The 27,120-nt window shown below is 41.2% G+C and overlaps 1 protein-coding gene across 7 annotated transcripts in view; it reads left to right on the top strand.

The window, feature by feature from the left end:
• Nucleotides 1–27,120, top strand: part of CLCN3 (chloride voltage-gated channel 3) — a 1,613,231-nt gene that overhangs the window by 600,046 nt on the left and 986,065 nt on the right. For all 7 annotated transcript variants that reach the window (XM_044062561.1, XM_044062563.1, XM_044062565.1 and 4 more), the window contains one exon: nt 3,151–3,338. In XM_044062561.1, the coding sequence (XP_043918496.1) occupies nt 3,151–3,338 (188 nt within the window). The remainder of the gene's footprint in view (nt 1–3,150; nt 3,339–27,120) is intronic.

Genomic DNA, 27,120 nt, shown 5'->3' with positions numbered 1-27,120 from the left:
CTTTCTCATAGTAGCACACATCCTAGGAAAATCCAGCATGATTGCGGACAAATTAAGCAGGTCCATTCTGATGTCTGTCGAGTGGTTTCTCCATGTCAAAGTGGCAGAGAGGATCTTCCATTGATGGGACCAGCCATGCTGCAGTTTATTTGCCTCCCCCCTCAACCACAAATGCAGCAGGTTTTTGCCCTATTCTCCCCAATGGGGGTGTCACCAAGAGATGCTGTAGTCCATGTTTGGCCCTCCAGTCTTCTTTATGCTTACCTGCTGTTACCTCTCATACCCAAATTTCTACAGAAAGCATTCTTGTTGAAGAGCACAATTATCCTCATTGCACCCTTCTGGCCTTGTCAGATCTGGTTCCCCTTCCTCTGGCCTCATCTTCTACAGATGCCCTGGATGCTGGATCCACTCCAGACCTTCTATCTCACCTGACAGGTAAGACTCATCCAGACTTGATTGGTCTCATGCTGACCACATGGTTTTTCCAAGTCCATTGTTGCTAAACAGTCCAGGCTCTCCTCCCTGGTACGTCATATCTTATCTTCTCAAAAAGCTTCTGCTAGGAAGGTTTACAAAAGTACATTTTGAGGCCCTTAGCATGGACATGGATCCTTTTTCATCACCTGTGCCATCTATCCTTGAGTTTTTAGCTTCAATTGTCAATGAAAGTGCAAGTTTTCTACTGTTTAAGTGCAGTTGGTCACCATTTCAAATTTCCACTTACTCGAAAACAACTCTACCTTAGCTTCTTCTACAGTATGTAAAGCATTTCTTAAGGGGTCCTTTTTACTTAGGGGACCATTAAAGGATCTTACTCTTCTTTGGGATTTGACTGTCATGCTTCAGACCTTGACATGAGCTCCATTCAAACCTTCAGCCAAAGCAGAACAAAATTTTGGGTCTTGAGAAAACATTTTGCTAGTCACTATCACATCAGCTAGATGAGTATCTGAACTCCAGGCTCTATATTCTAAGCCTCCTTACCTGTTTTTTCACAAAGATAGGGTATCCTATGAACAAATCCATCTTTCGTGCTTAAGGTAGCTGCTGAAATCAACATAAACCAGGTCATTAGTCTACTAGTTTTCTTTCCTAACTTTTCAAATAAGGGAGATTCTGTGCTTCAGCTTTTGGTGCGCATAGCCAGCGTTGCTTTTATCTTCACAGAACCGGAGACTTCAGGAAAGCTTACCAGTAATATGGTTCCTTTTCTCTTAACAGATTGGACAAACCAGTATCTAAAGTTACATTGGCCAAATGGTTATCTGAATGTATTTCCTTTGTTTATTGTAAAAAAAGGTTAACCCTTGCCTAAACCTCCTAGAGCTCATTCCATGAGGTCTCTTTTAGTTTTTTCAGCCTTTTGGTCAAGGTCTTCCTTGGATGACATTTGTGTAGCTACAACTTAGGCTAATTTTCACACCTTTATTACTCATTACAAATTAGATTTGATTTCCAGGAACAGAGTTGCCTTTGGCTCTGCAGTACTCTGGAATGTCCTTCCATGAGGGCTACCTAAGGTTACAGTTGCTGGGGACTCTGTCCCATTAATTAAAGAATGAATGAAAAGGACAACATCAGATAAAACAGTTATGTACTCACCATAACGTTCCATCTGTGCTGTCTATTTTCATTCATCCTCAACTTCCCGCACACTTGCCCCCATCCTTTACTTCTAAAAAGATCTAATAGTTGTACAGGAAACTGTGTTCCTTGTTTGAGCTCCAGCTCCCTTTTTTCTTCTCTTTGTCATCTTCTGTAATAGGTTGTCCCTTTATATCTAGGGGCAGCAAACTCGATCTGAGGTATGTTTTAGGTTCGCTGGGCATTATGGGTAAAAGGAGGAGCTTGAGAGTTCTTTGATCTGTGATCTGGTAGAAGCGGCTGAGTCTGATCCAAGTCTTGGATCTGAACCAGTTAGTTGAGGAAGAATGAAAATGGACAACACAGATGGAACATTATGGTGAGTTCATAATTTTTTTTTTTTTACTTTTTTGAATGCAATGTTAACAATACCTCCTACTCATCAAATGATCAACTCTAAGTAAGCTGTATCCTTCTGGTACAATGTGGTAATTTTGAGCTGGTAGTTTTTAACCAGGTTTCATTGATGGTGAAGACGTCTGGTTTGTGGTTGTCAGTCTGAGTGGAGCTGATCAAGTTAATTATCGATGCTGCTGGCATTTAAGTGATGGATTTTAAGTCCTTTTGGAAGAGAATTTGAAGTTAGGTTAGAGTTGTAGTATGGAGGACCAGAATTTGGATGAATATCACCATAGAAGAGGGGACAGTGAATTAGATCTTTAGTTTTGATTCTGAGTTCTTGTAGTGAGAACAGTAGTGTGGTTTCTTTTTTATGTTAAGATTTTTAGTGGGTATGCATGTTATATATGTTTCATAACTTTTACTGTTTTTATTATTTGTAATAGATATTTTATTATCTAAGCCAAAGTCTGTAATTTGCAAGTAAAGGTCAAACATAGCAAGAAAGTAGAATGAGGAGTTTCATAATTAAGAGCATACTAGTGAAATTAAATATCGTAATGTCATATATGGCGCACAGTATTGTCTCCCCAATCCCGTGAGACTTGCATCCCTTCCTGAAAGATAATATTTCTGATTGGTTGTCACAATTGCAGGTGTACAATATGTAGTCAAGACTGGGTATAAAACAGTACATTTCCATCATGACTGTTAATATATTGGCTCCAGCTTGATTGTACATCTTAGCTTGTTTGGACTGCAAAAAGTAGGATTCACAGCTGAAAATGGAAACCGAAGCGGAATGCACATTTCCCATATGTTTGTTTTCTTGGCATAATTCTTTACTTGAGAGCGGTATCTGTAGAGAAGCTTAATAATTTCATAGAGGAAATTGGAATGTTTTTTCTTTTTAACAGTTGATGCTTCATTAATAAGGTTAAGTATCATTGTTTACTTGCAGATACTGTACAGTATGAACTGTCATATAGTTATTCTGGAGTAGAAGACAGGATGTCACACAGTAGTATAATCACAGGTCTGTAGAGCAGTTTTATTGATTGTATTATTTCCAAGTTAATTAACTAAATGTCTTCCAGATAAATATATTTGCAAACAATGAATTTCATGTAAACAGATTATTTTCATATGTGTGTTTGTTTATAGGTGCTTTGGCTGGTTTAATAGACATAGCTGCAGACTGGATGACAGACTTGAAAGAAGGACTCTGTATTGGTGATCTGTCATTTAACCATGAACAGTGCTGCTGGCGATCTAATGAAACAACATTTGAAGAACGAGATAAATGCCCAGAATGGAAAACATGGGCAGAACTTATTATTGGCCAGGCAGAAGTAAGTCAGAAGTTAATATTAGATAGCTTTGATTTAATGTTGGTTTTGTATAAAAATTAGAGGTTACATGCTTCCCCTTCTGGCAGACAGAATTTACTAATGTCATGCAGTGTTCAGTTTATTTGAATGCCTAAGCATAAGAATTTTACATAATTTACTAAGCAAAAAAGAATAAATCAGCAGTATTGTACAAATCAGTCCAGCAAAATGTAAAACTCTAGAAGAGGAGGCAGTGTCACTTTCAGGATTGCAGTAGACCCGCCTAAATAAATAATTACGAGGATGTCTTAAAGAAGGACTCCAAGCCATGTGCTCAGATCTATGAAGGTAACTGAATCCAAAGGACCAAGGCAAGGTAAGTAAAAGCAACCCTGTCAGGTGGTTCAAGTGTACTTTGAAATAGCCATCACTCTCTCACTGGATGTCCTGAGCTGCAGGATTATAAGAATGCAGAATCACTCTCAAAAAATAGCACCCAGAAAATGCAGGCCTCAGAAGGCCACTGCAGCACAAGTGTGGTATGACATTTTTGAGGTGTGCAAGTCAGAAACTTAACTGTAGCACTCTACTCTCAATGCAACAGGTCATATCACATGTCCGTAATTGAGATGGGCATACATTAGAGCATGAATCACTGTTGCAAAGTCCAGGGATAGAATGCATCATCTGATCCAGGCTAACTGCCTTTTTAATCAAAAATCACTTTTACTGTCTTCCAAGTAACATGAATCAAGCCATGTATTTCAGCAACATTATGTGTTGTCTTCAACAATAATTTTGAACTGTATATGTGCTCTGAACCAAGCCCTTATCTTAACTCATGAGTTCTTTCCAAATAATTAGGCATGTACTGCAGTAAAGCTGTTGATATCATCACTCAGTATCAGGCTGTCCACCATTAACATTCAAGGTCTGACTTGAAAATTATAAAACTGAAAACTGTAACACCTTTAATCTTATATCATTCTTCATAAATTTTACATGTAATCATACTCTTCTGACTGAGCTAGATGCATTCTTCTCTTTTTGACATTCTTTTATCCAGTTATGTAATTAAACACCCTATCTTTAATCACAGTTTTCATCATGTTCATCTTGGCCCTCTCCTACTCTCTGTGCTTAGTGTTTCACATACACTTATCTTTTTGTAAGTTTGCATTTTGAATTTAAGTAATCTTACTAAGTTATTTAAAATCTCACTACTAATGCCTGGCTGTGTAATGTAGAGGGATGAATTCCTGATTACAACGCAGATGACCCAAGTTTGTATAGTAGCTTGGGGGCTGGAAAACTGAGGAAGGGGAAGGTGAGAGTGAGTGGCTTACTCTTTCATACCCATCACGGAGAAAGGTGGTGCTTTATGGCTGCCCATTTGCTCCCATGTAAAAGGAGGCCTGCATGACACTAGTGGCCAAAGACTCACAGGGTCAGGTCATGGCTTGACTTCCTAAAACCATCAATGGAACCGTCATAGGCACATGTGCTGGAGTGCACACATGTAGAAAAAGGCCATAAGATGCCCCTGTGGTAACATGGGTACTCACATCAGCCACCCAGGGCAGAGTTAGGCCCCTGATAAAATGCCCTTTTTGCTGGGATTTTGGCAGGTCACTTAACTCCATGGCTGTTTAGATGATGACCTCTGCAGGGCAGTACCAATTATAAGGGAGCAAAAAGGCTAGACTGATGGAGAAGGTCTGATGGTCGGTAGGTACAGCTGTAAAATGCACATGGGGGAAAAAAGGAAAAAGATAAATGCCCCTTGTACCATACATCCTCCCTAGAGATGTCATAAATGTGCTAGTAGATTCATCAAAAAAATTCTTTAGTTTATCACACATAGTAAGCCTTGCAAGTTTCCCATTTTGCAAGGTAGATTAACCCTCTGGTACCACAGCTGAACTTATTGTTTGGCCTAATAATTCCTTAATAAATAAATCGGGGGTTAGAAAAACAGTTCCTGCACCACAAAAAGGAAAAAAATACTCCAGATTCTTTTTGGTACCCAGACTGGAGCTGTCATTGATACCAGTGTTAAATTTGTCTTAACTAAATACCTTTCTGAACATACCCAAATTCAAAATGCTCATCCTGCAGGCGGTCCTACCCCTTCTTATGGACCACTGTTTCATGGTGACTTCAGATGTGAAAGATGCTTATCACATTCCAGTTGCTCCCAACTTCAGAAAATATCTGAGATTTGGTGTATCTGGTGCACATTATCAGTTTTCTGCATTACCTTTTGGGTGATCTACTGCACTTCAAGTATTCACAAAATGCCTGGTTCCAGTCGTTGCTTACTGCAGGACCCAGAGCATCCACATTTTCTCTTATTTAATAGATTTACTGATTTATATGTAGACTGTTTCCATGTGTTTAGAACCATTAGACAAGGTCTCAACCATTCTAGCTTACCTGAGCTTCAGGTTGAACCCTCAAAACTCCTGTCTTTCAGCTTGTCAAAGAACTGTCTGTCTTCCTGGGGTGTATGATAGACATAGAAAAACAATTGGCCTTTTTACCACAAGACGAATTTCTGACTTATCAGAATATTTTTAGGGATTTCTCTCTTTAAGAAGCTGCCTCCACAAGGGAATTTTAAAAAATTCTAAGCCTCATGGCATCAGTGATCCTCTTGTTACCACTGGTCCATCTTTGAAAGGTTCAGTGGTACTAAAAAAAAAAGTAATTGATTCCAGCACCTGCATTTCTTAAGATACCAGTGCTGGAATTTATGAAATGAGAGTTATAGTGGTGTAGCGATCAGATTTCTCTCAATCCAGGCCTACTCTTCTCCCTCCCAGGCCCTAGTTCAGTCAGCCCAGATGGACTGCCAGATTTTGCATAGGGAGCTGTATCCAGGGAGTTTAAGTGCAAAGCGGATAGGATCTCTAGGAAACTACAAAGCACATAAATATCAGAAATCTTAGCAGTGATTAAGGCCTTAGAATTTCTTCACAGCTTATGGACTCCAGGTGCCCTTTTTGTGGCCAGAGACAACATCATTCATATGGTACCTGAACAAACATGAGGGTACAAGGTCCTACACTCTTTGCTGGTTGGCAGTGATGGCCTGGGAGTTCACCTTACAGCATTCTTTGATGCTTCAGGTCTCATACATCTTGTCAGAGCAAAACATTGTGGCAGGCAGACTAAGCAGATCCCATATGGACCCTCACAAGTAGAAACGCAGGACAGAGGTCTTCTAGGATTTGGCCCAGATGTGGTGACACCTCAAATAGATCTGTTTACCACCTTTCAAAACAGACAGTTGGAAAAATTCTGTTTGAGATATCCTTGCAGCCATGCTTGGAAGACAGACAACTTCTTATTCCGTTGAATAGAAATGTTCCTTTATGCAATTTTACCCTTTCCCTGATATACAAGGTACTTTTGAAGATTCAGAACAATTTACCAAAGGTTATTGTGGTGAGCAGCATTTTCCCCAACAAAGTTGGTTCTCCCTTTTAATGGATTTGGCCAAGGGCAATTAGCACAAGCTGTCTCATACTCTGGATCTGCTCACACAGTGTCAGGGGTGACTGGAACACCCCAATTGTAACTGACAGCCTGGATGATTCTATCCTGATGCCTTTTATGCACTTGTTCTGTGAGAATATACAGCAGGTATTGAAGGAGGCAAGAAAACCTGCAACTGGAAAATCGTATGTTTACAAGTGGAAGAGGTTTTCTCGTTAGTGCCTAACAGATAACACAGGGCCTAGTATGGTATCTGCAATTCTGGTTTTAAAATATTTGTGAGCTACTCAACTTTGGCTTATCTTATGCATCTATCAAGGTGCATCTTGCTGTCACCTCATCTGGTTTTCACATGGATCCCACTTTTTTATATCTTTTTTTGGTCAAACTGTTTATGAAATAAGTGTTGCAACACTTCTTCAAAGCAGATTCCTCCTCCTTGGGATCTCTGCTTTTTTCTTTAAAAATTGACCTGATTTCCTTTTAAACTGGTCTTTCAGACTGATTCGGGGGGGGGGGGGCAGACATGGTGGTGTGCAGCGGTTAGCATTGTCACCTCACAGCTAAAAGGTGAACTGCTCATAAGGAAGTCAGTAGAAATTCCATCTGTCCATCGGTCCATTCCAGTTGTGGGTTATTCTGTGGTCCATTATGTACCTATAGTGTGCCAGTAGAAGATAAATTCTGCTCAAGGGCTACCACATCCAGTATCTTTTTTTGTATGGTGGACCCACAGAACTCTCCTGCTAACTTTGTGCCATGTTTGTTAAGAAATGTTCTCTCACTGGTGCAGGAACATTAAGGTGTTCTTGGAGTATACAGTCTCCTTGTGCCACCTTGGGAGGATCTTCTTGCTGTCCCCTCTCTTGGAGAACGTCTGGTGCCCAACCTTAAGCATATACTATCATTTATAAAAGAAAGACAGCTAAAGAAAAAAAAAACAAATATCTCTGCTTGAGAAGATGGTGGGCAGAGGGTGAAAGGCAGTAGATGTCCAGTCTGTCCCATGAGGCTTGAAGGTGCTAGGCCCAGTGAGCTGATGTATGCATCCTGATCCTTCTGTCTTTAATAACTTTAACCCCGGGATGTCACCAGTGGAGACAGAAAGTTGGATACTATTCCCTGCTGATTACCTGGCCTCCATCTATGTGATTGAGACTGCAGGCTGGATTTCAGTCTGTAGGAGAATGAGAGAGACATCAGTTAATTGCCTGTGTTATCTGCACCATTACAGGACTCAGGCTTAAGTCTAGAGTTGCCACTTTAATTCAGATGCTCAAAGTGGGACATTTTTTTATGTGCAATTCTACATGGCAAATCATGCTCGCAACCAGTGTAAAGGAATATTATTCACTTTGGTGCCAAATTAAAAACTCAGCTTTATAGAATTGCATTGACTGTCTTATATTATAAGAAGATATTTCAAATGCAAAATAATTGTTTTATGAAATTTTTAGAGAAAACTTGGGAAATGTTTTGTGTCCTAAAATTTCAGGACATTTGCAGTTTTTCATTCTTTTTTGCAGGATGCAACTGCCTTGTGTAAAGAGGGGGCAGATTGCACCTTTACTTAAGTCTGGATATTCTAGCATTTATGTAGCAGAAAAAAATTAAAAGTCCAGCCGTTGTATAGGTACAAAAGCATAACCGTCTAAGAGCAGAATTTTCACTTCCACTAGTGTATGTTCAGACACCCAGGACTGGACACCACCTTCATTAGTGCCTTCTTTTATCACTGCTGGGTCTGACTGCAGAAGGTTTATGGAAGAGTGTTTTGCCATGTTGAATATGATGAATCCCCAGGTCTCCCTACCCTTCTACTTTATAACCATCTTCCTTGGCAAAGATGAGATAGGTCTCCTTTCCACCAAATTCTGCTGATTCAGAGTTGGATGAGGTTTATATATAACCTGGAGATCTCCTCTCCTGGTTATGTATAATACAGATGATGAGAATGCTATATTTCTGGCATTCTTTTCATCCTTTCCAGAAGATATCTTCTCTGGATAGATGCTCACTCTGATGAGGGAACATTTTCAGTGGATTTTGAGGGAGGTCTCAAAGTCATGCAAGCAATACTTAGGCCTGTGCTTTGAAGAACCCAGGCTGATGGCATTCTCCACTTTTTTCAAGACTTTTGAGGATGATTTCAAAACAGCTTTCATGGTGTCAGACTCGCAGCTGGCAGTACCCATAAAGCTTGTTAGATTGTACTTATACAATATGCTTGTGAGTAAGAAAGTAATAGCAGGTGCTGTAATGTTTTCACCAATCGCAGCTAAGAGATTTAAAGTGTTTTTTATCTGAATAACCTAATTGGTAATAAAGGGTGCTGGACCATTTTGCTTTGAAGCTGTCCACTGCATCGGTACTGACCTTATTTGCCATACCCATGTGATTAGTATAAATTGGATTTCCTAAAATAAGTAGAGCATGTGGCAGTGGACATCCTGGATAAATATACGAGTTACAAAGTTTGCAAACTTACACATATGGTCTTCAAGGTGGGGAAGCATGGCAGTTGTATGGTAATTAGCACAGAAGATTAAGGCTCCGTACTATTAATGAGCTGCTTCCTGTAACCAAATGATACAGGGTTTAGATTCATTGAGAGTTACTAGTCATGTGGTACAAGTGATCATTAGACGTGGCACAGTTTCCCAATTACCCCAGAACACTGTCTGGCTGAGTGACCTGCTCATTGTTGCATAGTAGGCAAGTGAAAGCTGAAGGAATCAACACCCTGAGCACAAGAATCAGCTCATTAACATCTCATAGCCTTAGCCTCTGCCTTAACTGCCAGGCTTGGCTTCCTTTCCTTTCCATCTGCCTACTGTGTGACTCCAAGCAAGGCAGTTAAGCAGGTAGTACTCCCATGTCACCCGCCTTAAAAGGGACACTTGGGTCCACTGGGTTTACCTGGTTAACAAATTTATAAAAAAAAAAAAGTATAAATATGATGCCATTAATACATTGTATAAGTGTGTGGCCACAGGTTCATTGTTAAAAGTACATGTGCTGGGCTTGGGATTCAGACATTGCTGGATAAAGTTGAGGGGAGCTATTAGGATGCACCACTAGACAGAAATCTGCTGTTGGGCTCCCTTCCCAGGAGGTATCAACTCATTAAAACCTATGTTGTGTGGAATATGACACCACTAGCAGCACATCCGTTCATTCCATAGCATTGTCAGAAAAATCAACTTAAAAAACATAAGATAAATGTAAACATGTTTTGAATAGTAAAATCTGTTAAACTTTTACAAATAATATTTTTATCAGCTAGAAGTATTGTTTACAATGAAAGTAGTGCATTCATAGTCTTTCCATAAATACTATAAGTTATTATAATGCATACAAGCCCAGAAGAATAATTTTTGCTAAACTTTCACAAGTAGTCATATCTTGGAAACTGTACAACTTATGCATATCATTAGAACACGTTTGTTAATCAGTCATAAGCTTTTACATGACAAGAAATTCCTCTGAGTGCATTTTTATTGAGATATTTATAGAAGTATGAAAATATATGCTTAATTCTATGATTAGCAATATAACACACTGAATATCTCTCAATATATGCAAGATACAGCTCAAATGTCAAGGACAGTTTTCTTCAACAACATCTAAGATTACACCTGATGCCATGCAATATTGTGTAACTCACTTGCTTTTGAAATATTACGTACATATGAGAATGTTGCATATTTTTTTGATTACTTAAAAACAACTAACAATATCTCCAGTATAGTTTGATATAAATGAACATTGACAGTAAATTTTCCTGTCTCCCACTATGGCATTTCACACAGTACCCCTCAGTAGCATGTAGGTCTTTCAGTTGTAAAAAATATGAATATAAGTAAGTGTGAATAATCATTCATTTCTCAACTATAGGATGTTGTAAATTAACAGTCTTAGCATCATTTTGTTAGTAAGTCGTTGCCCTTTCTAATACTGCTTATTACTATCTAGTAAGCTTCTTAGTTAAAGAACCCAAACCCAAAACATTTCTGGACTCCATAAGGAGCTATGGGTGTTAACTGGAAATATAAAAAAAAAAAAAAAAAAAAAAAAGGCTGTGTAGGCTGGAATGGAGAAAAATGAATGAGAATGTAATCTGTAAAGTAATGATCTGATGTTGTTAATCTTCTTCCCATTCATCACTGATGGGTTCGGTTCTGAGCCCTCGGAACTGAGTCGGCCTAATACCAAGCTCGCGTACACCAAAAACTCGAGCTAAGCGGCTACCCACAATGCTGTTCTCCCAGTTACTTCAGATCTTGTTTGCCATATAGCAGTGTTTCACCAAGCTCTCCAGCTAAGTGTCATATTTTTACAAATTTTGGTGTATTTTGAACCTTTTTCTAATCGTAACTAATTTTTCTATCCTATTTCTCTAGCTAGCTCTACCCATCGGGTATTTCTTATACCATCGTTGGTAATGCCCTCTCCTACCCTTGTGGTGTCGTTTGATACCATCGTTGGTATCTTCCCTTTCTGCTTCTTTTTCTGTACTTTCTAGCAGTAATTTGTTTGTTTCTTTTTGTGTATTGGATATGTCTGAAAAAAAGGGACTTCGGGGTTCAAACATTGCAATTCCTGCAATGGCAAACTCCCCAACAGCGACTTACATGATGAATTGTGTCTATTGTGTCGGGGTTTCTCACCTCTCTGTGAAACCTCCTTGCCAGATTTGCCTGAGTTTTGGTCAGCGGACACTGAACAAGAGAAAAAAACAAACTTATCTTGAAAGGCCTGTTAACCTCACCTTTCTCAGAGGCTCTTTCTGTATCAGAGGTCTCAACCCCTCCAGTGAAGGACAAAAAATGTCCACATTCTGATCCCTCTTCACTGGCTGGTGATACGGGCAAGTCCTACAAACACAAGGCCCACAAATCTTCTACTGAACACAAGATTGCTTCCTCAGCTCCGACTATAACTGTTGCTTCTGTTCCGAGCTCAGCTCCAGTTGCTTCTGTGGACATTACGATAACTTCGATGTCGGTGCCACCTTCGGCACAGACATCTACTGCACCAGTCATAACTACAGTAACGACTATGGCTCCGACCTTGTCTTCAGTAGTGTCGGCACCGACTTCACCTTTTACTGCACCGAAGGTGGTTCCGACGATCTCTTTGGAGCCGATAATAACCTCAACTCCGAGTGCCTCCTCGGCACGGAGTCCTTTCTCGACACCATAAGTTCCTCTATTGCCTGTGTTCAAATTAGAGTCTTCGGTGCCGACAACTCAAACACAATGGACCCCAGTACTCCCCCCTCATTGGACCCATTTGTAGGTCAGACTTATAGCCCTTTTCTCTGCCTGACTCCCCTTTGGAGAGAGTGTCTGTAAGGTCCACCAGGAGTCTGTCTGAATTCGATGTGGTGCGCCTGCTGGACCAGCTGTTGACAGCCAGAGGGATAACAAACATTCCTAAGACTCAACCCACTTCGGGGTTTGGGTCTACTGCTCCCAGGACTCCCACTTATACTCCTCCCTCGGATCCATCGGTTCGGAGGTCCATAGCTCTGACATACTTTGTGGGAACCCATTCCTCTGCACGGACAGTGACCCCCACTGAGGCTCCGAAGCCTCCCCTTTGGGTTTCGGTTCCATCAGAACCATCCCTTCCTCAGTCTCATGGTTGGGGGGGGTGGAACCCTTGGTTCTGAGCATGGTTCCAAGTTTATCGGTTCCGTCCTCAGATCCGGGGGTCAAAGCCTGCCCCGATCTTGCTTGAGGTTCCATCCCTGGGAGCGGGTCTGACGGAGCGGAGTGTGACCCTGGTTCCGGGCTATCATTCATCTTCGGGCGGGCCTGCTTTGCGGGTGATGGAGAGGATTCTTGCTTCTGGAAGTACTCCTACGTCGGATCTTCCCCCTGCTCCTTATGAGCTACAGCTACCACGGGCCACCTCCCCAGGACACAGAGAGCACAAGCCCCTGTTCAGGGTATTTTTCCTTCCGAGTCTTCTTCAGACATTCCCACTGAAGAACCCCCTCGGAAGAGGAAACACCTTGACTCTCCGGAGGAGTCTCTCACAGAGGATACAGACTATGATGATGGGGAAGGGTCCCCATGGTCACCCCCTGACGATGTCTCTTTTGGGGATATCCTGGAAATATTGAAGCAGAAGGGTGGCTGGAAGCCCTCCATCCCTTCTTTGGAGCAGTCCGTCTTTCTGCAGGCTTTCCACTTTCAGCCTTCTATTTCTTGCGTGACCCCACGTGCTGATGAGTTAGTCCAGCTCATTGTGCAGCATGCGTGGAAGAACCCTGATTCTATTGAGGCCATTCCCCGGAGACAAGACAAGATTCTTTCCCCATCAGAGGAGCATCCCCACTGGTCTAGCGGCTTGCCAGTAGACGCTATGGTGGTGGCATTGGCCACTAAAAAGGACCTTGCAAAGGAAAGTCCTACTGTCCACCCACCCAACAGAGAGTCCTGGGCTGTGGACAGACTAGGGAAGTGAGTTTTTGCTTCACTGACCTTTGCAGTCAGGTCTCTAAACTACTTGGCACATTTCATGAGGCTCCAAAGGGATCTGATCTCTGAACTTTCTGGAGCCCTCAAGGGTCAAATTTCTGACTGGGCATGAGACAAGGTTGCCTCTCAACTTGCCACCCTTGAGTCTATCTCGAACTCGTCCATGAGGTTGCTTTCCCACACAACCGAAGGGGCGGCTAGAGCTTCAGGTGCAGGCGTAGTCATGAGACGTCATGCCTGGATGTGTATCTGTGATTTCGCGGACTCCTTCAAGTCCTCCTTTTTGAACGCCCCTATTGAACCATCTTCCTTGTTTGGTTCTAAAGTAAAGGACACACTGGCCAGGTGCAAGCAGGACAGAAAGACCTTGTCTGCCATTGGCCTACATTATTCCAAGCCTCAAAGTTCTTTTTCCTGGAAACAGACGAGTGGGGAAATATGGCACAAAAAATCTCAAGGTGCTTTCCACAACGCACGTGGTGAGGATTCCCCTAGAGCAGAGGAGGTTCCAGTGGTGGAAGATGCCCCTTTAGGGACAGAGGGGGTCCCCAAAATCAAGACTCCAGGGATTTTTCCAGGCGGTCTTATCAACGCTCTTGAAGCGTTGCCCGATTGCTTTCCTCTGGAAGCAGTCTGGGCTTGTTTTTCTCTGCACCAAACTGCCTGGCACTCTTACACAAGATCGATGGGTGCAGAGAGTAATCTCCAGAGGCTATTACATCCCTTTAACATCACGTCCAAAACCTACAAAGAACCTTCCCGATGTTCCACCCAGAAAAAGGAAGAAGTGGCTTCAGAGATAAGAAAGCTGTGTCAAAAAAGAGTCATCCAACCAGTACCCACAGACCAATGCGGATCTGGTTTTTACTCAAGATTCTTTTTGGTGCCAAAAAAAAGACCGGGGACTGGAGATCCATTTTGGATCTCAGCCATCTAAACAAGTCAGTAGTTCAAACCAAATTCCGCATGGTCACGATGCAATCCATTCTCCCTTTTTTACGGGAGGATGTTTGGATGTGCTCGATAGATCTCCGGGATATGTATTACCACATCAAAATGGACAAATGCTCCAGGATTCTCCTTCACTTCCGGCTGGGAGCCAGTCATTACCAGTTAAGAGCCCTGCCATTCGGTCTCTTGACAGTCCCCAGAGTATTCTTGAAATGCCTAGCAGTGGTGACAGCTCATCTGAGACTTCAGGGATTCCAGGTGTTTCCATATTTAAACAGTTGGCTCCTCTCTGCCCCCAACAAGTGTTTCCTGACCATAGCCCTCCGCTACACTCAATCACTGGTGGAGTCTCTAGGCATTACAGTCCATTGGCAAAAATCCAATCTGCAACCTATCCAACAACTGGAATTTATAGGGGCAGCCTGGTATCTCTTCCAGCTCACAGACTTCAGAGGTTAAGATTGCAAGTACAAGTGATACTCTGTCAAAGAAAGGTGTCAGCAAGAGAAGTTCTCCAGGCTCTGGGGTCTATGGCTGCGGCCATTCCGATTGTTCCTCTGACAAGATTACATATGAGACTGTTACAATGGCTCCTTTTGTCCCAATGGTTGGCAAATCTTCACCCCTTAAACTCACAGATCCTCATCACCAACTCCTGCAAGCAAGATCTTCTTTGGTGGATGAGGCCAGCCGAAAATCTTTGGTATCGCCCCTTCCATATCCCTCAACCCAACGTCACGGTGATGACTGATGCTTCCCTAATAGGGTGGGGGGGCCATTTTCAGGGAAAGACGGTCCAAGGCATGTGGTCCAGCTTAGAGGCCAACGTGCATATCAGTGTTCTGGAGTTGAGAGCGGTGCTGTTGGAGTTGCAGGCACTACATCCGCTCCTTCCATCGGGAATGATTGCAATTCAATCAGACAATATGTCAGTAGTCTGGTACATAAACAAACAAGGAGGGACCAAATCCTACCCCCTCTGTCAAGAGGCCATGAGAATTTGGCACTGGGCGATAGCTTCCAACCACTTTCTTATAGCAATGCATATCCTGGGGAGCTCCAACTTGATTGCGGACAGGCTGAGCAGATGCATTCTCCTTCCACATGAGTTGTCTCTCAATCCGAACGTGGCAGCAGAAATTTTCAGCCATTGGGGCCAGCCTTGCTGCGATCTCTTTGCTTCCCTTTCAAACAACAAATGCAGTAGTGTAGCTTCTTTGCCCTGTTTTCCCCAGAAGGGGAGTCACCGAGAGATGCTTTGACTCACGATTGGCCCACGGGTCTCCTCTGTGCTTACCCTCCAATTCCCTTGATACCCCTATTTTTGAAGAAAGCAATTCGGTCGAGATGCAAGGTGATCCTCATTGCTCCATTTTGGCCTCAACAAGTGTGGTTCATCTTCCTCCGGCCTCACCTATTACAACCTCCATGGATCTTGGACAGTCAGGACCTAATCTCTCACCCCCAAGGGTTGACTTCCCCAAATCTGTCCACTCTCAAGCTGATAGCTTGGTTTCTCCACTTCCGTTAGTCGCTAGGCAGGAAACTCTCTCCTCACCTGTCCGCGATATTATTCTGGCCTCCCATAAGCCATCCACCAGAAAACTCTAAAGAGATAAGTGGAAAAGGTTCGCTCTCTGGTCTAAAGAACAGATGTTAGACCCCTTCTCAGTTCCTGTATCTGTTATACTTCAATACCTTTCTGAGTTTTTTAAGAATGGAGCATCACCTTCTACTATTCAAGTCCACTTGGCAGCTATCTCCAATTTTCATAATGATCTCGAAGGCATTCCACTTATCTCCACCCACATATGCAAGACCTTTCTCAAAGGAGTTTTCCATAGTAGACCCCCAATCAGGTGGCTTTTAGAGACATGGAATCTCTCTCTGGTATTACAGTCTCTCTCTTTACCCCCTTTTGAGCCTGCTGCAAAATGTGACCTTAAATTTCTATCATGGAAGTCTCTATTTTCGGTGGCGGTCACATCAGCTAGACGGATATCAGAATTACAAGCCTTATGCATCAAGAGTCCGTATTTAATCTTTCATAAAGACAGAGTATCTATTTGTACTAATTCATCTTTTCTCCCCAAAGTGATTTCAAATTTTGTCAACCAGTTCATTGAGCTCCCAGTGTTTTTCCCAAATGATTCCAATAAAGGAGAATACTGTCTACACTCATTGGATGCACATAGACAATTACGTTTTTACTTGGATAGAACTAAATCTTTCCGCAAGTAGGATCATCTTTTCATCTCCTTCTCTGGACCAAAAGTGGGATGTGCCGTATCAAAAGTCACTTTATCAAAATGGCTTAGAGATTGTGTTACTTTTTCATACTCACAAGCGAATGAACCTAAACCTGTCAGTATCAAAGCAACTTCTGTTGCTTTTCACTCCAGAGCTTCTATGGACATTTGCACAGCAGCCATTTGTACTAAACCCCATACTTACATCAAACATTACAAATTGGACATGGCCTCCAGGTGAAGGGCAGCCTTTGGCTCTATGGTACTCCGGAATATTCTTCCATAAGGGCCACCTAGGTTTTCAAGTAGCTTGGGATTATGTCCCATCAGTGATGAATGGGAAGAAGATTAACAACATCAGATAAAGACGTTATGTCTTACCATAACGTTCTGTCTGTGTTCTTGATCTTCTTCCATTCATCACATCCCACCCTCCGTCCCCCACCAAAGGCTCCTGGTGGATCTTATGGGTCCTTGTGGTGTTTTGAGGGTTTTTGCGCAGAAATGGCCTCTGCTTTTACTTCTATATGTTGCATGCAAATTCGATCTGAGGTAACTGGGAGAAGGGCATTCTGGGTAGCAGCTTAGCTTGAGAGTTTTTGGTGTACGCGAGCTTGGTATTAGGCCGACTCGGCTCGGAACTGAACCCATCCGTGATGAATGGAAGGTCAACAACACAGATGGAACGTTATGGTAAGACATAACTTCTTTTTTTTTCTTTATTCTCCCAAATATAGCAGAAGTTACTCCACAACGCTGCAGGCTTTTTATAGGAAACTGCCCATGGCTGACCATTTTAGACAGAGATGAGTCTTCAAGAAAAGACAAGTTTGGAGAGGAGGCAGAGGTTGGGGTAAGCAGGTAGACTGTCTCTTGGGAAGGCCTGTACTGACTGTAAGAGATGAACCCTATCCCATGTCCTTTACTCTACTGTCTTCAAAAGGACCCTCTGCATATCTTAAGAAGAAGGATGTCATTTCAAGATTGAATTGGTTTCTCACAAAAGAGAAAAATAAATCACAGAGATTGTATCCTGTGGTTACAAAATACCCTTCCCTTCCTGGGTATACCTATCATTACACCTAATCCAGGAGAAGGTCCATATCCACAGTGGAAAGCAACCAAGGATCCATAGAGAAAAGTGAAAATTATTTTTTTTCTCAAGACTGTTCCTGGTTTCAAAAAAAAAAAAAAAACAGTCCGAGGTCATTTATTGTTAATTTTCAAGGCTGAACATACATATTCCTAAAGGTCACCAAGTTCATAATGCTGACCCTACAGGCTTCTCTTTCTCTAATTTTGCCAAAGTCACAGTGGGTCATTATGAATCTCCAGGATATTTATTTAGCACATCCCTATCCAAAAACAAAATAGGGAGTGTTTCTAATTCAAAACACAGTGGGAGCATTTATAGATAATCTGTTTGCCCTTTAGTCTGTTTTCCAGCATATTCACAAGATGCTTGGCCCTAGTGTTCTACCATTTCAGGACTAGTGGAATCCATGTGTTACTATGTCTGAATAGTTGCTTGATTCAAGCTTCCTCTAAGGAGGAAATGTAGAAGGAATTAAATTACATAGTAGCATAACCAACTTGAGGTTTTCTGGGTCTCCCAAAGTGAAATCTGGAATGAAGTGACATCAGAGAATGTATTTGGTGCCACTGGGATACAGAGCAATGCAAGTATTCCTGTCTTAAAACAAGACATTGTAAATATGAACTTTATTTGTTGATCTGGACTAGTACTTTGCTGCATCAAATCAAATGTTTTGGAAGGCTTTATTTGCATAACTGTCCCAGTACTTTTGGTACTCCCTGACAAGTCTACATATGAAAAAGATACAGTAACATTTGAAATATTTGTGGAAGAAGTGCTGCCAGCTGCCCCACACCAAGTTAGTGAGTTAAAGTGAATATGTGGTCCCTAACATGTTTTGGAAAACCATAATGCCTTTTGTGACTCAAGACAACATCATTACTAAAGATGTCTCTGTAACTTTGCATGTGAAGCTTACATTCTGAACACACAAAGATACAAGGGTTATGGAGCCTTTCCATGCTGGAGTCACATCAGCATAAAGAAGATAATGTCTGTCATTCTGACCCTCAAGGCTTTCAAGACATCCTGGCATCTAGGTACCCTAATAGTGGTCATATGATGTACATAAGCAGGGAGATGCTGTCTCTTACCTACTATGAAGACTTGTCATGGTGGCATAGGAAATGCTGCTAAAAATTGGCCTTCACCTCTGGGCTTTTTACATCCATGTAGATTACGGCTGTGTATCAGAAATATTGAGAAGTTATGAATTGAAACTGAACCCTTGGGTCTTTTTGGACCAAAACACATTCATTAGGCCAGTAATTTCTGCCTGAGGTATCCCTGCAAGTCAGCATGAATAAGTTAATGCCTTCTCAATTCCTTGAATAGTGAGCCTCCTCTATGTTTTTTCCCCTTCTTTCCTAATTCAAAGGGTCATGTAAACAGCAGTGACCAAATTACTCATTCAGGTAACCCACTGTACCCAAGACAATAGGGGACCCAAACCTTCTCCATTAATTCTTTATCTTTGTAACCCAGGAAGGGGAGGGGCATTTGTATATGCAGATGTGACCAGCCTCAGTCTGCCAGCATGGTTATTTTCAGCCTAATTCCTTTTAAGGCCCAGTTTTTAGGAGTGGTATGCCATATCCTAAGGGAGGCCAGAAAAGACAGTACTAGAAACTCTTGTCTAAGTGGAAAAGATTCTCTCTCATATGTGAAACACAAGGCAAGGCACCAGTCAAAGCAGGAACCCATGGTTTTGCAGTACTTGGTATAGCTTCTTCAGAATGGTCTTTGTTGTTCATCCATTAAAGTGCATCTGACTCATTTTGCAGCATGTTTTCCTTGCCAGTTTCCCTTCTCATTCTGCTGTAAAGAAGAGCTTTTTCTGAGTAGAGTACAACGTCTTAACTCATTACGTCTGAGTGACGCCTCCAGTGCATCTGCAGTTAACTCCTCCTGACACCTCTAGGCGTCAAATATTGCTTGTTCATATTTGCATCAGTAATTCCAAAACCATGCTATGTACAAGGTTTTAAAAGATTTTATCTTAAAGCTTTCACATTGGCAAACTCAACTGCATTAATATTTCATCTCTGGATAGTTCAGGTAATGAGATATTAACTGTTGTTTTTATGATATTAATTTGTATAGATATAATTTTCACATTTTGTAAATATCTCAACAACCATGTAACACAAACAGAACTCCATAGCCCCATATGAAAGCTCTCAGGTGTTTGAATAAAATGCTGTGGACAGTATGTGAGTAACTTGAGTGGTTGCTGAGATATTGTAAGTTATTTACAAAATATTACAAATGTAATAGTTACTATGATTCCTGTGACTTATAAAATTCAGTTTAAGACCTAGAACATAAGGAATACTACCACTATAAAACAGTTTGTGCTGAAGAGTTTCCCATGTACACTTCTTTCATAACACCTACAGTTCCAGAGATATTAGTATTTGTTTAAATTGTGAGGACATAATTTGATTCTGTCAAAAGACTTAGGCTCCACCCATTGAAGTTACAGTGCAAACTTCCTGAACTCCATTGGAGTGAATGAGTTAAAAATCCTTAAAATAGCTCCATCCCATGGAGCTTGAGTTTTGAATTAAAAAAGTTAATATTTCTCCCTTTTGAACCTAGTGCTACCTCTCCCATCAAGTTTCTGTTATAAGTCACTCTTTCTTGTGTCAGTTACATCGGCTTGAATGATTTCTAAACTGCAAGCCATTATGTCTTATGGTTAATGAGTCATATAAGACCTTCCAAAGGATAGGGTTAGTCCCAGGGAAAATTCTCCTTTGTCTACAATGGTTTCAGAGCTAGCATTGAAACAAGTTATATATCTTAGTGTTTTATCCTAATTCTCAGAACATACAATGTACAATATTTGATGGATGCCGTATACAACTTGTCTACGGTTTATACAGAACTAAGGTGCCATGCCCGATAAACAGCTCAGAATATTTCTCTAAATAGACTATAAGTGATAGGCAAACAACGCCACCTTCTTCTGTTTAAGCAGTAATAAACACTGGGGGAACAGGTCAGAGTCCATTTTTTGAGAGCAAAAGCCGTCCTCAAGAATATTCCCTATTTAAAAATATTTATAAGTAACTACAAGGGCAGCTATGTACATCTTTTGCCAGCACTACAAGCAAGATGCACAGTCCAGAGTCAGAATTTGCAACTTCTGAACTACAAGATATGCTATGAGTGCCACTTCCCTCTTAGGATGAATAATTGCTTTAGTGCTCTTCCCCTGAGTAGGGATGCTGCTGTAGTATTGATTCTCTTTGATGAGCATACTCACTGTGACAGTAGATGTCCGAGTATAGAGATCATTGTATAACTGTAGGCTTCCATCTTCCTTCTTCTGAGACTTGAGAGTTACTATCGTGCATTAACTGCAGAAAGATAAGACAGCTGACTTGTAACAAAATAACATGGGCGTACATTAAATTGGGGGAGTACTGTAATGATAGGAGATGCATCCCTTATATATCTGCAGTTCTTTTTGACTATTTAGTGAGTACCGGGAGAGGCAAATGTCTTTGAGAACCCCTAAATTAGCTCAGAAGGAGTCTCTCCCATACTGCAAGAACTCATGTCCTTTGAATCATGTTGCCGTTTCTCAAGCACGTTACATGTTGAGGACTGGGGGTAGAAAATTGTTTCTAAACAGGACACACTCTATGGTTACCTTTTGCACAAAAAGAACTGATAATGGAATGGGCTAATCCTCTTTTTAGGTGTATGTTGGACCTATTTCTTAGGAAAGGGAGTAATGTACCTGCACCAGGAGAATGTCTGCTGAATTCTGAAAGTGTGTAGAAAAGTGGGAATGTGTGCTACTGGTTATGTCTCTTTATCAGTGAGACATAACCACAGTAGCAGTGATCCCTGTAGCCAAACATCTACTGCTGTGATAAATATGCTTGCACAGCTACATTTTGACTTCTTTGCCCCAGGGAGGGAGGGTTTAGCATTGGTTCTACAAACCTTTCAAGCAGATTGCCGTCTGTTTCATCTTTTGCTATCCATCAGGTTGTAGGTCATTAGTAATGAGAAATGCTGCTCTAAAAGGACAGTCCTTCAGGGACGTTACTGCTTCTACTGATTAATTCAGAAATGTCTCCTTTGTGGACATATTCTCAGCAGGCACTTCATCATTGTTTTACACATTTAAAAAGTACTATTATTTGCACTATGACTCATTGTATACATTGAATTTACTATATATTTTTATTGTTTGCTGTTATGCTGTTCCTTTAATTTGCCATATGGCCAAGATGATGGCTAAAAAGGTTCTTAAAAATCCACCTATCTGGTTATCAAACAATAAATAAATAACTTTGAGTGATGTGTTGTGTAGTAATTGTTACATCCCTCATAGTACCTGGCCAGTAAAAATTCTGCATAAGACTCTTTTTGTTTGCTTTATTCCCCTATGGCCTGCAAGAGGAATATTATAGGCCATGGACAAGAGTGCCTAGCAGTAGGCACTATGTACTACCATCTGCTGTATTCTTTCTTCCTCTATCCCTCTTTCAGCAACCCTTTGTCCCAGTATTGATCACCCCTGCCCTTGAGTACAAGGAGCCTCTTTCATTTAATGGTTCATAGTTTAGTGCTAAGTTAACATTCCTTGGGGGGCCATTTTAAGCCTAGCCAATTATCCCATCTGAGAATCAAACTCTGCACATTGTGTCTGTAAGGTAATCTCCTTAGCCATAATGCCAGCTCTAGGTCAATTTCCTACTCTGCTTCATCCATTGATGGCACAAATTCTGGAGGACTACTATCAATTATCTTTCATGCTGAAGTAACTTCTTCCAAGGGAAATGCAGCATCTTTCACCTGCTGTTGCTCAGTTCTTGGCTTGCTTCTACTGATCAGCTCCTACCCTGAAGTAACCACATCACCAGCCCAGCTGAGTCCCCCACACACACTACAATCCCTACATGTTTGCCTGCTGCCCACAAGGTACTACATTGTTAAAGTCATTCCCTTGCAATATGTACAAATGTAGCCACCTGCTTGCATTCTTGAACCCCTTCACAGTTCAGATAATCCCTGGCCATGGGTACCAAAAAAGTCTACCTCACAAGGCCCTTACTAGAGTGGATTACCCTGGCAAATATTCTTCCTTTTTGACCATCACTTGTTTAACAATGGTTATGCCTGAGGCTGTGTCCCTGTTTGCTAATAATTGTAGTTGTTAAGAAATTAAGAAAAATATTTTTCCCCTTACCAGGATAGGGTACAAACTTTTGTGGTAGTTTGTTGCAACTGCTGTCTCTAGATGACTCACCACTGTCAAAGTGCACACCTTATGTACTGCTTTCCAAGGTCTTTGTTCCTCACCTTTCTTTAGTGAAGTGAGACTTTAAATTCCCCTTTTAACATCATAGCAGGCCCTAGAGCCTTTTTAATCCTGTCTATTCATGCCCGATTTTCCCAATTATCATTGCCCATGGGCTGCAATGGCTTTGTTGTATGTTTGTGCCTTAGGACATTTACAAATTGCCTCCATAAGGACCACAGGTGACAAGCCAGGGTTGAATTTGCTATTTCATTTCCATTGGTCCAAACTGAGTTTGAATAGACTTAGGGAAGAGCTCTGTTTCTCATGAATGGGGAATCTGTTCCAGAGAAGGGGTAATTTCTGAGACATATACCTGTCCCTCCAGCATATATTGATTATGTCAAAGACGAGGTTTAGATCCTTAAATTGGGTAATTCTAGTGTTGCTTGTTTTGTGAATATGTTGCTGGATTGGAGAAATGTTTTGTATATTAGGCATAGCTCCACCTCTTAGTCTTTAAGAGACTAAGTACAGGAACAGGGCTTTGAGGTGGTTCAAATAGGACATATTATTTACATGCTGTACTCTTTTAGTGAGGAACGTCTGTGGCCAGTTCAGCTGTTGCAAATGCCTGGTCAAGTACATGCCAAGGGTGCATTGTACTCGATTATTGGTATAATGAGGGCTGAGTATAGTGGGATTATGGACTTTGATTACACTTCCATTAATCCCAAGACCCGGGCTTGTACCAAAATCTGTGGCTTTTTCCCTTTCCTGTGAAATCTGCTGTGATGGCTTAGGCTTTCCACCACAGTTTCTGCTATACTCACGTGCAGTGCTGGGTGCATTCCTCTTAGTGGCAACCTGCTAGTTTGGTAGCTATCCCACTTCCTCCGAGTTTCATTAGCAACACCTCACTCCAAGTCTGTCAACCAAATACACACATCAAGCAATGGCAATGTAGCGATGGCTTGTTTTCCCCACCAAAAGATCTGCAAGCATTTCAGATGTTGTGAGCTTACATCTGTTCACCCATCTGTTTAATTAAGTGCCGATGTCTCTAATGTTGAGTCACACTGTCATCAACATTTCTTTTGTGTATCCTTTCTTAACATTTCAGGAGTTAGTTTAAAACATGCAAGTAAATATTCTTTTAAACAGTTAATATCACTAAGTTTGGAAACTAAATGCATTGTTTTACCTCTGAACAGAGTTGTTACATATCTCACCCATTACACTTGGTCAACTTGGTATTGGTTGCACACTCTTTGAAATGCTGCCCATGTGAAATTGTCAAAATTGCCCCCCGTCTTTATACTGTGGAAAAATGTTTGTACTCACCCGAGCCTATAAGGTTTGGCTTTCTCCCGTCCCATGACTCACATGCTCCTGCTAAGTGTGAGTATCCTATTTCTCTCATAGGTTCATAGGTGTGTACTAGGCTAATGGCCCTGGAGCTCTTACAAGCCTACCCCATAGAAGTGCCCTGGCATCATGCCGCCTGACGTTAGTTCACAGTGCCTCTATCAAGTAGAGCCACTGGAGTGATCCCTGGGATGAACTTTCTATTTCCCATCCACTCATCAAGATTTCTCTTGAAGATGGCCAGTGAAGTGCTCTGCTTGACATGTATGGCATGACATGTGCATCATGGCACTGATTGTCCCTTTGTGTCTCCTTCCTCCATCTACTGCTTTTTGTCAAGTGGATTGAGTTCCAGTCACTTCACTGCCACTTTATAAGTGCCATTTGGTATTGAGGTCTTCTACAAGTGGAATAGATTGTCCATTGTCTGCTTTCTGCTCAACCACAACACCTGCCATGCTTTCTCAAGGGTTAGTGGGCTGCATTCCAGCTCTACATAAAGCTTCCACTATCTCTTCTTTGGACATATTGGCATGCAGGATTCCATTTGCTTTACATTCCTTAGTCAACTGTGTCACTGACATCTTAGCATAGTTATTCAAAGAGCTATTTTTTGTCTGTTCCCACACAAGAAAGTCATTAATGTTCCACTAAAAAAAAATTAATAATTGCTGAGTCAAAGCTGCTTTATGAGCTAAATATATTAATTCTAATAACCCACCACTTCCACCAGTTGTGGAGGCTGGTCTGGCATTGACTATTGAATCCCACCACAACCAAACAATTGTGAATGAGCTAGCAATGATAGGATGTAGATTTCACCACTGCCAGCCAGATGACATGCTGGACATGTGAGGAACAGGGGCTATGGTCCTTGTACCTGCTTCACTGCCCCATGTAAGTCTGATGGCCGTCAGAGAAATGGGCTCTTGAGTTAAACTACTGAAAACCCAATGGGTTAAAGTGGGAAAAAAAAGTGGATATGCATCTGATTCACTAAAGAATTCAATCTGACCTCAGAAGCATATAAAGAATATGCAATGCTGCTGTGAGTATGGGTTTCCACTCTGTACAGCTAGACTTGCACTACATACTAACCACTTACAGATCTGAGTCTTTTACCTAGCACCCCACTCCACTTTCTCACCAGTCGCTCTCTGAACATGTGTCTTCCTGTGCCCCTTATCCATAGTAACTTTTTTTAAACAATTAACTATTTTCATACAAGTACACACAAAGATAACCAGATAAAGTTGCCAGGAAAGGTTGCTAGAATTTTCAGTTCTTTGCAGTTTTCATTTTGGTAAGATGATATTGCGACCACTATAAATTATTGGGACACAGACCCACCAGCTACCATGCCACTCTTTATTTGTAACTAGGTAATATACTAATAAAACAAAGTACTAGTGTAGAGGGCAGTGTTGCCATTCAGTGTAGATACTAGCATTGGTTCATAGGTAGTTACTGGGCATGTGGTTCAGGAGATCATTAAGAAGGCTAGCCCAAATTACCAATTACTGCAGAGCACTGTCTGGCTTACTTGACTTGTTCAAGGCCACTCAGTGGGCAGATGAATGTTGAAAGATTCAAACCTTGTACCCTTGGAACAGGAAGTAGCTCATTAACAAGTCAGAGCTTTAGTCCTCTTTGCTAACTTTCAGACCATCTACAATACCAGCAACTGCACAACTTACAGTTTTAAATTATATCCTCATCTCAAGTAATAAATAATGAATAAATACCAGCCACAGGATCTTAAAAGTGAATAAGTAAATAACTTTATTTAGGGAGTAAAGAATTCAAAACAGTACTGATACAAACTAATCTGCATTGGTAAAGATAGTTGCACAATCAGTTGTACAAACAGAACATTAAAAGAAAAACATGTATGTAGTTAAGCTAGATAAATGCCCTGTCTGTAACTGAAAGGTTACTGAACACTTAGCTGTGCTAAGTAGTAAAATATTATTCCTGTCTTGTGTAACCACAGTCAGCTGATGCTACCTATTCCTTCATAACCTCTGTCTGCTTCTGTGCAACAAATCTTTCTACCACTCCTCCTCAGTTTCATTCCTATCTTAATCCCCATTTTACATTTCAGTCTGTTTTTGACATTTCTACTTTAGTTTAGTTTCCTTCAAATATTCTCTGCCATTTTCTTATAACCAACTACTTTGGAAGTAAGTACTCTAGCATTCTTATCCCCGCTATCCTTGACTCACCAGCTGTACAATAATAACACTGTTTGTTAATTAGGTAAGCCCAGTAGACACACACAGTCCCTTTTCAGGGTTGACCCAGGAATAATATTTGGTTAAATGACTTGCTGAAGGTCACATAGTCAGCAAACAAGGGCTGAGGGAATTGAAGCTTGTACCATGAAGATGTTAACTCACAACCTTAACTTCTATACCAGTTGCCAACCACCACTGTGCCTGTCCTTTTAGGTTTAGCTGTTATCTACTTACAGACTAATATTTCACACTCTTTATACCTCAATTTTATTTACTCCAGTAACCATGCTTGCCCACTTCATGAAAGTCAAATATGTTGCACATGAACTGTTTACATACTAAATGTTTTATTCTTTGAATTTAATATCACCAAATTATCCAGATACTCGTTTGTTTTCTCTCTTATTCTGCATTTGTGCCTCTTCTTGTTTTGTGAGATTCCCTATATTCTGCAGTATTTAAACCTTTGTCAGTTCCTCTAAGTCATTCCTGTTGCTTTTTAATCATATCTACTTGAATTACTTATAGATTGGGACAGGAACTTAATTTGCAATAGTGATGATGTATCAGGAAGACCTATAAGGGAAACGGAAAAAAAGAGGGTAGATTTCTGAAGAAATTTATGAAAATATCTGGTATGTGAATTC

Source organism: Protopterus annectens, chromosome 2.part1 (genome assembly GCF_019279795.1).
Source record: "Protopterus annectens isolate FY-2018-M chromosome 2.part1, PAN1.0, whole genome shotgun sequence".
In the NCBI taxonomy this organism is placed as follows: Eukaryota; Metazoa; Chordata; order Ceratodontiformes; family Protopteridae; genus Protopterus; species Protopterus annectens.
The sequence above is the reverse complement of the archived record's forward strand: the minus strand, read 5'-3'. Positions and strand labels throughout refer to the sequence as shown.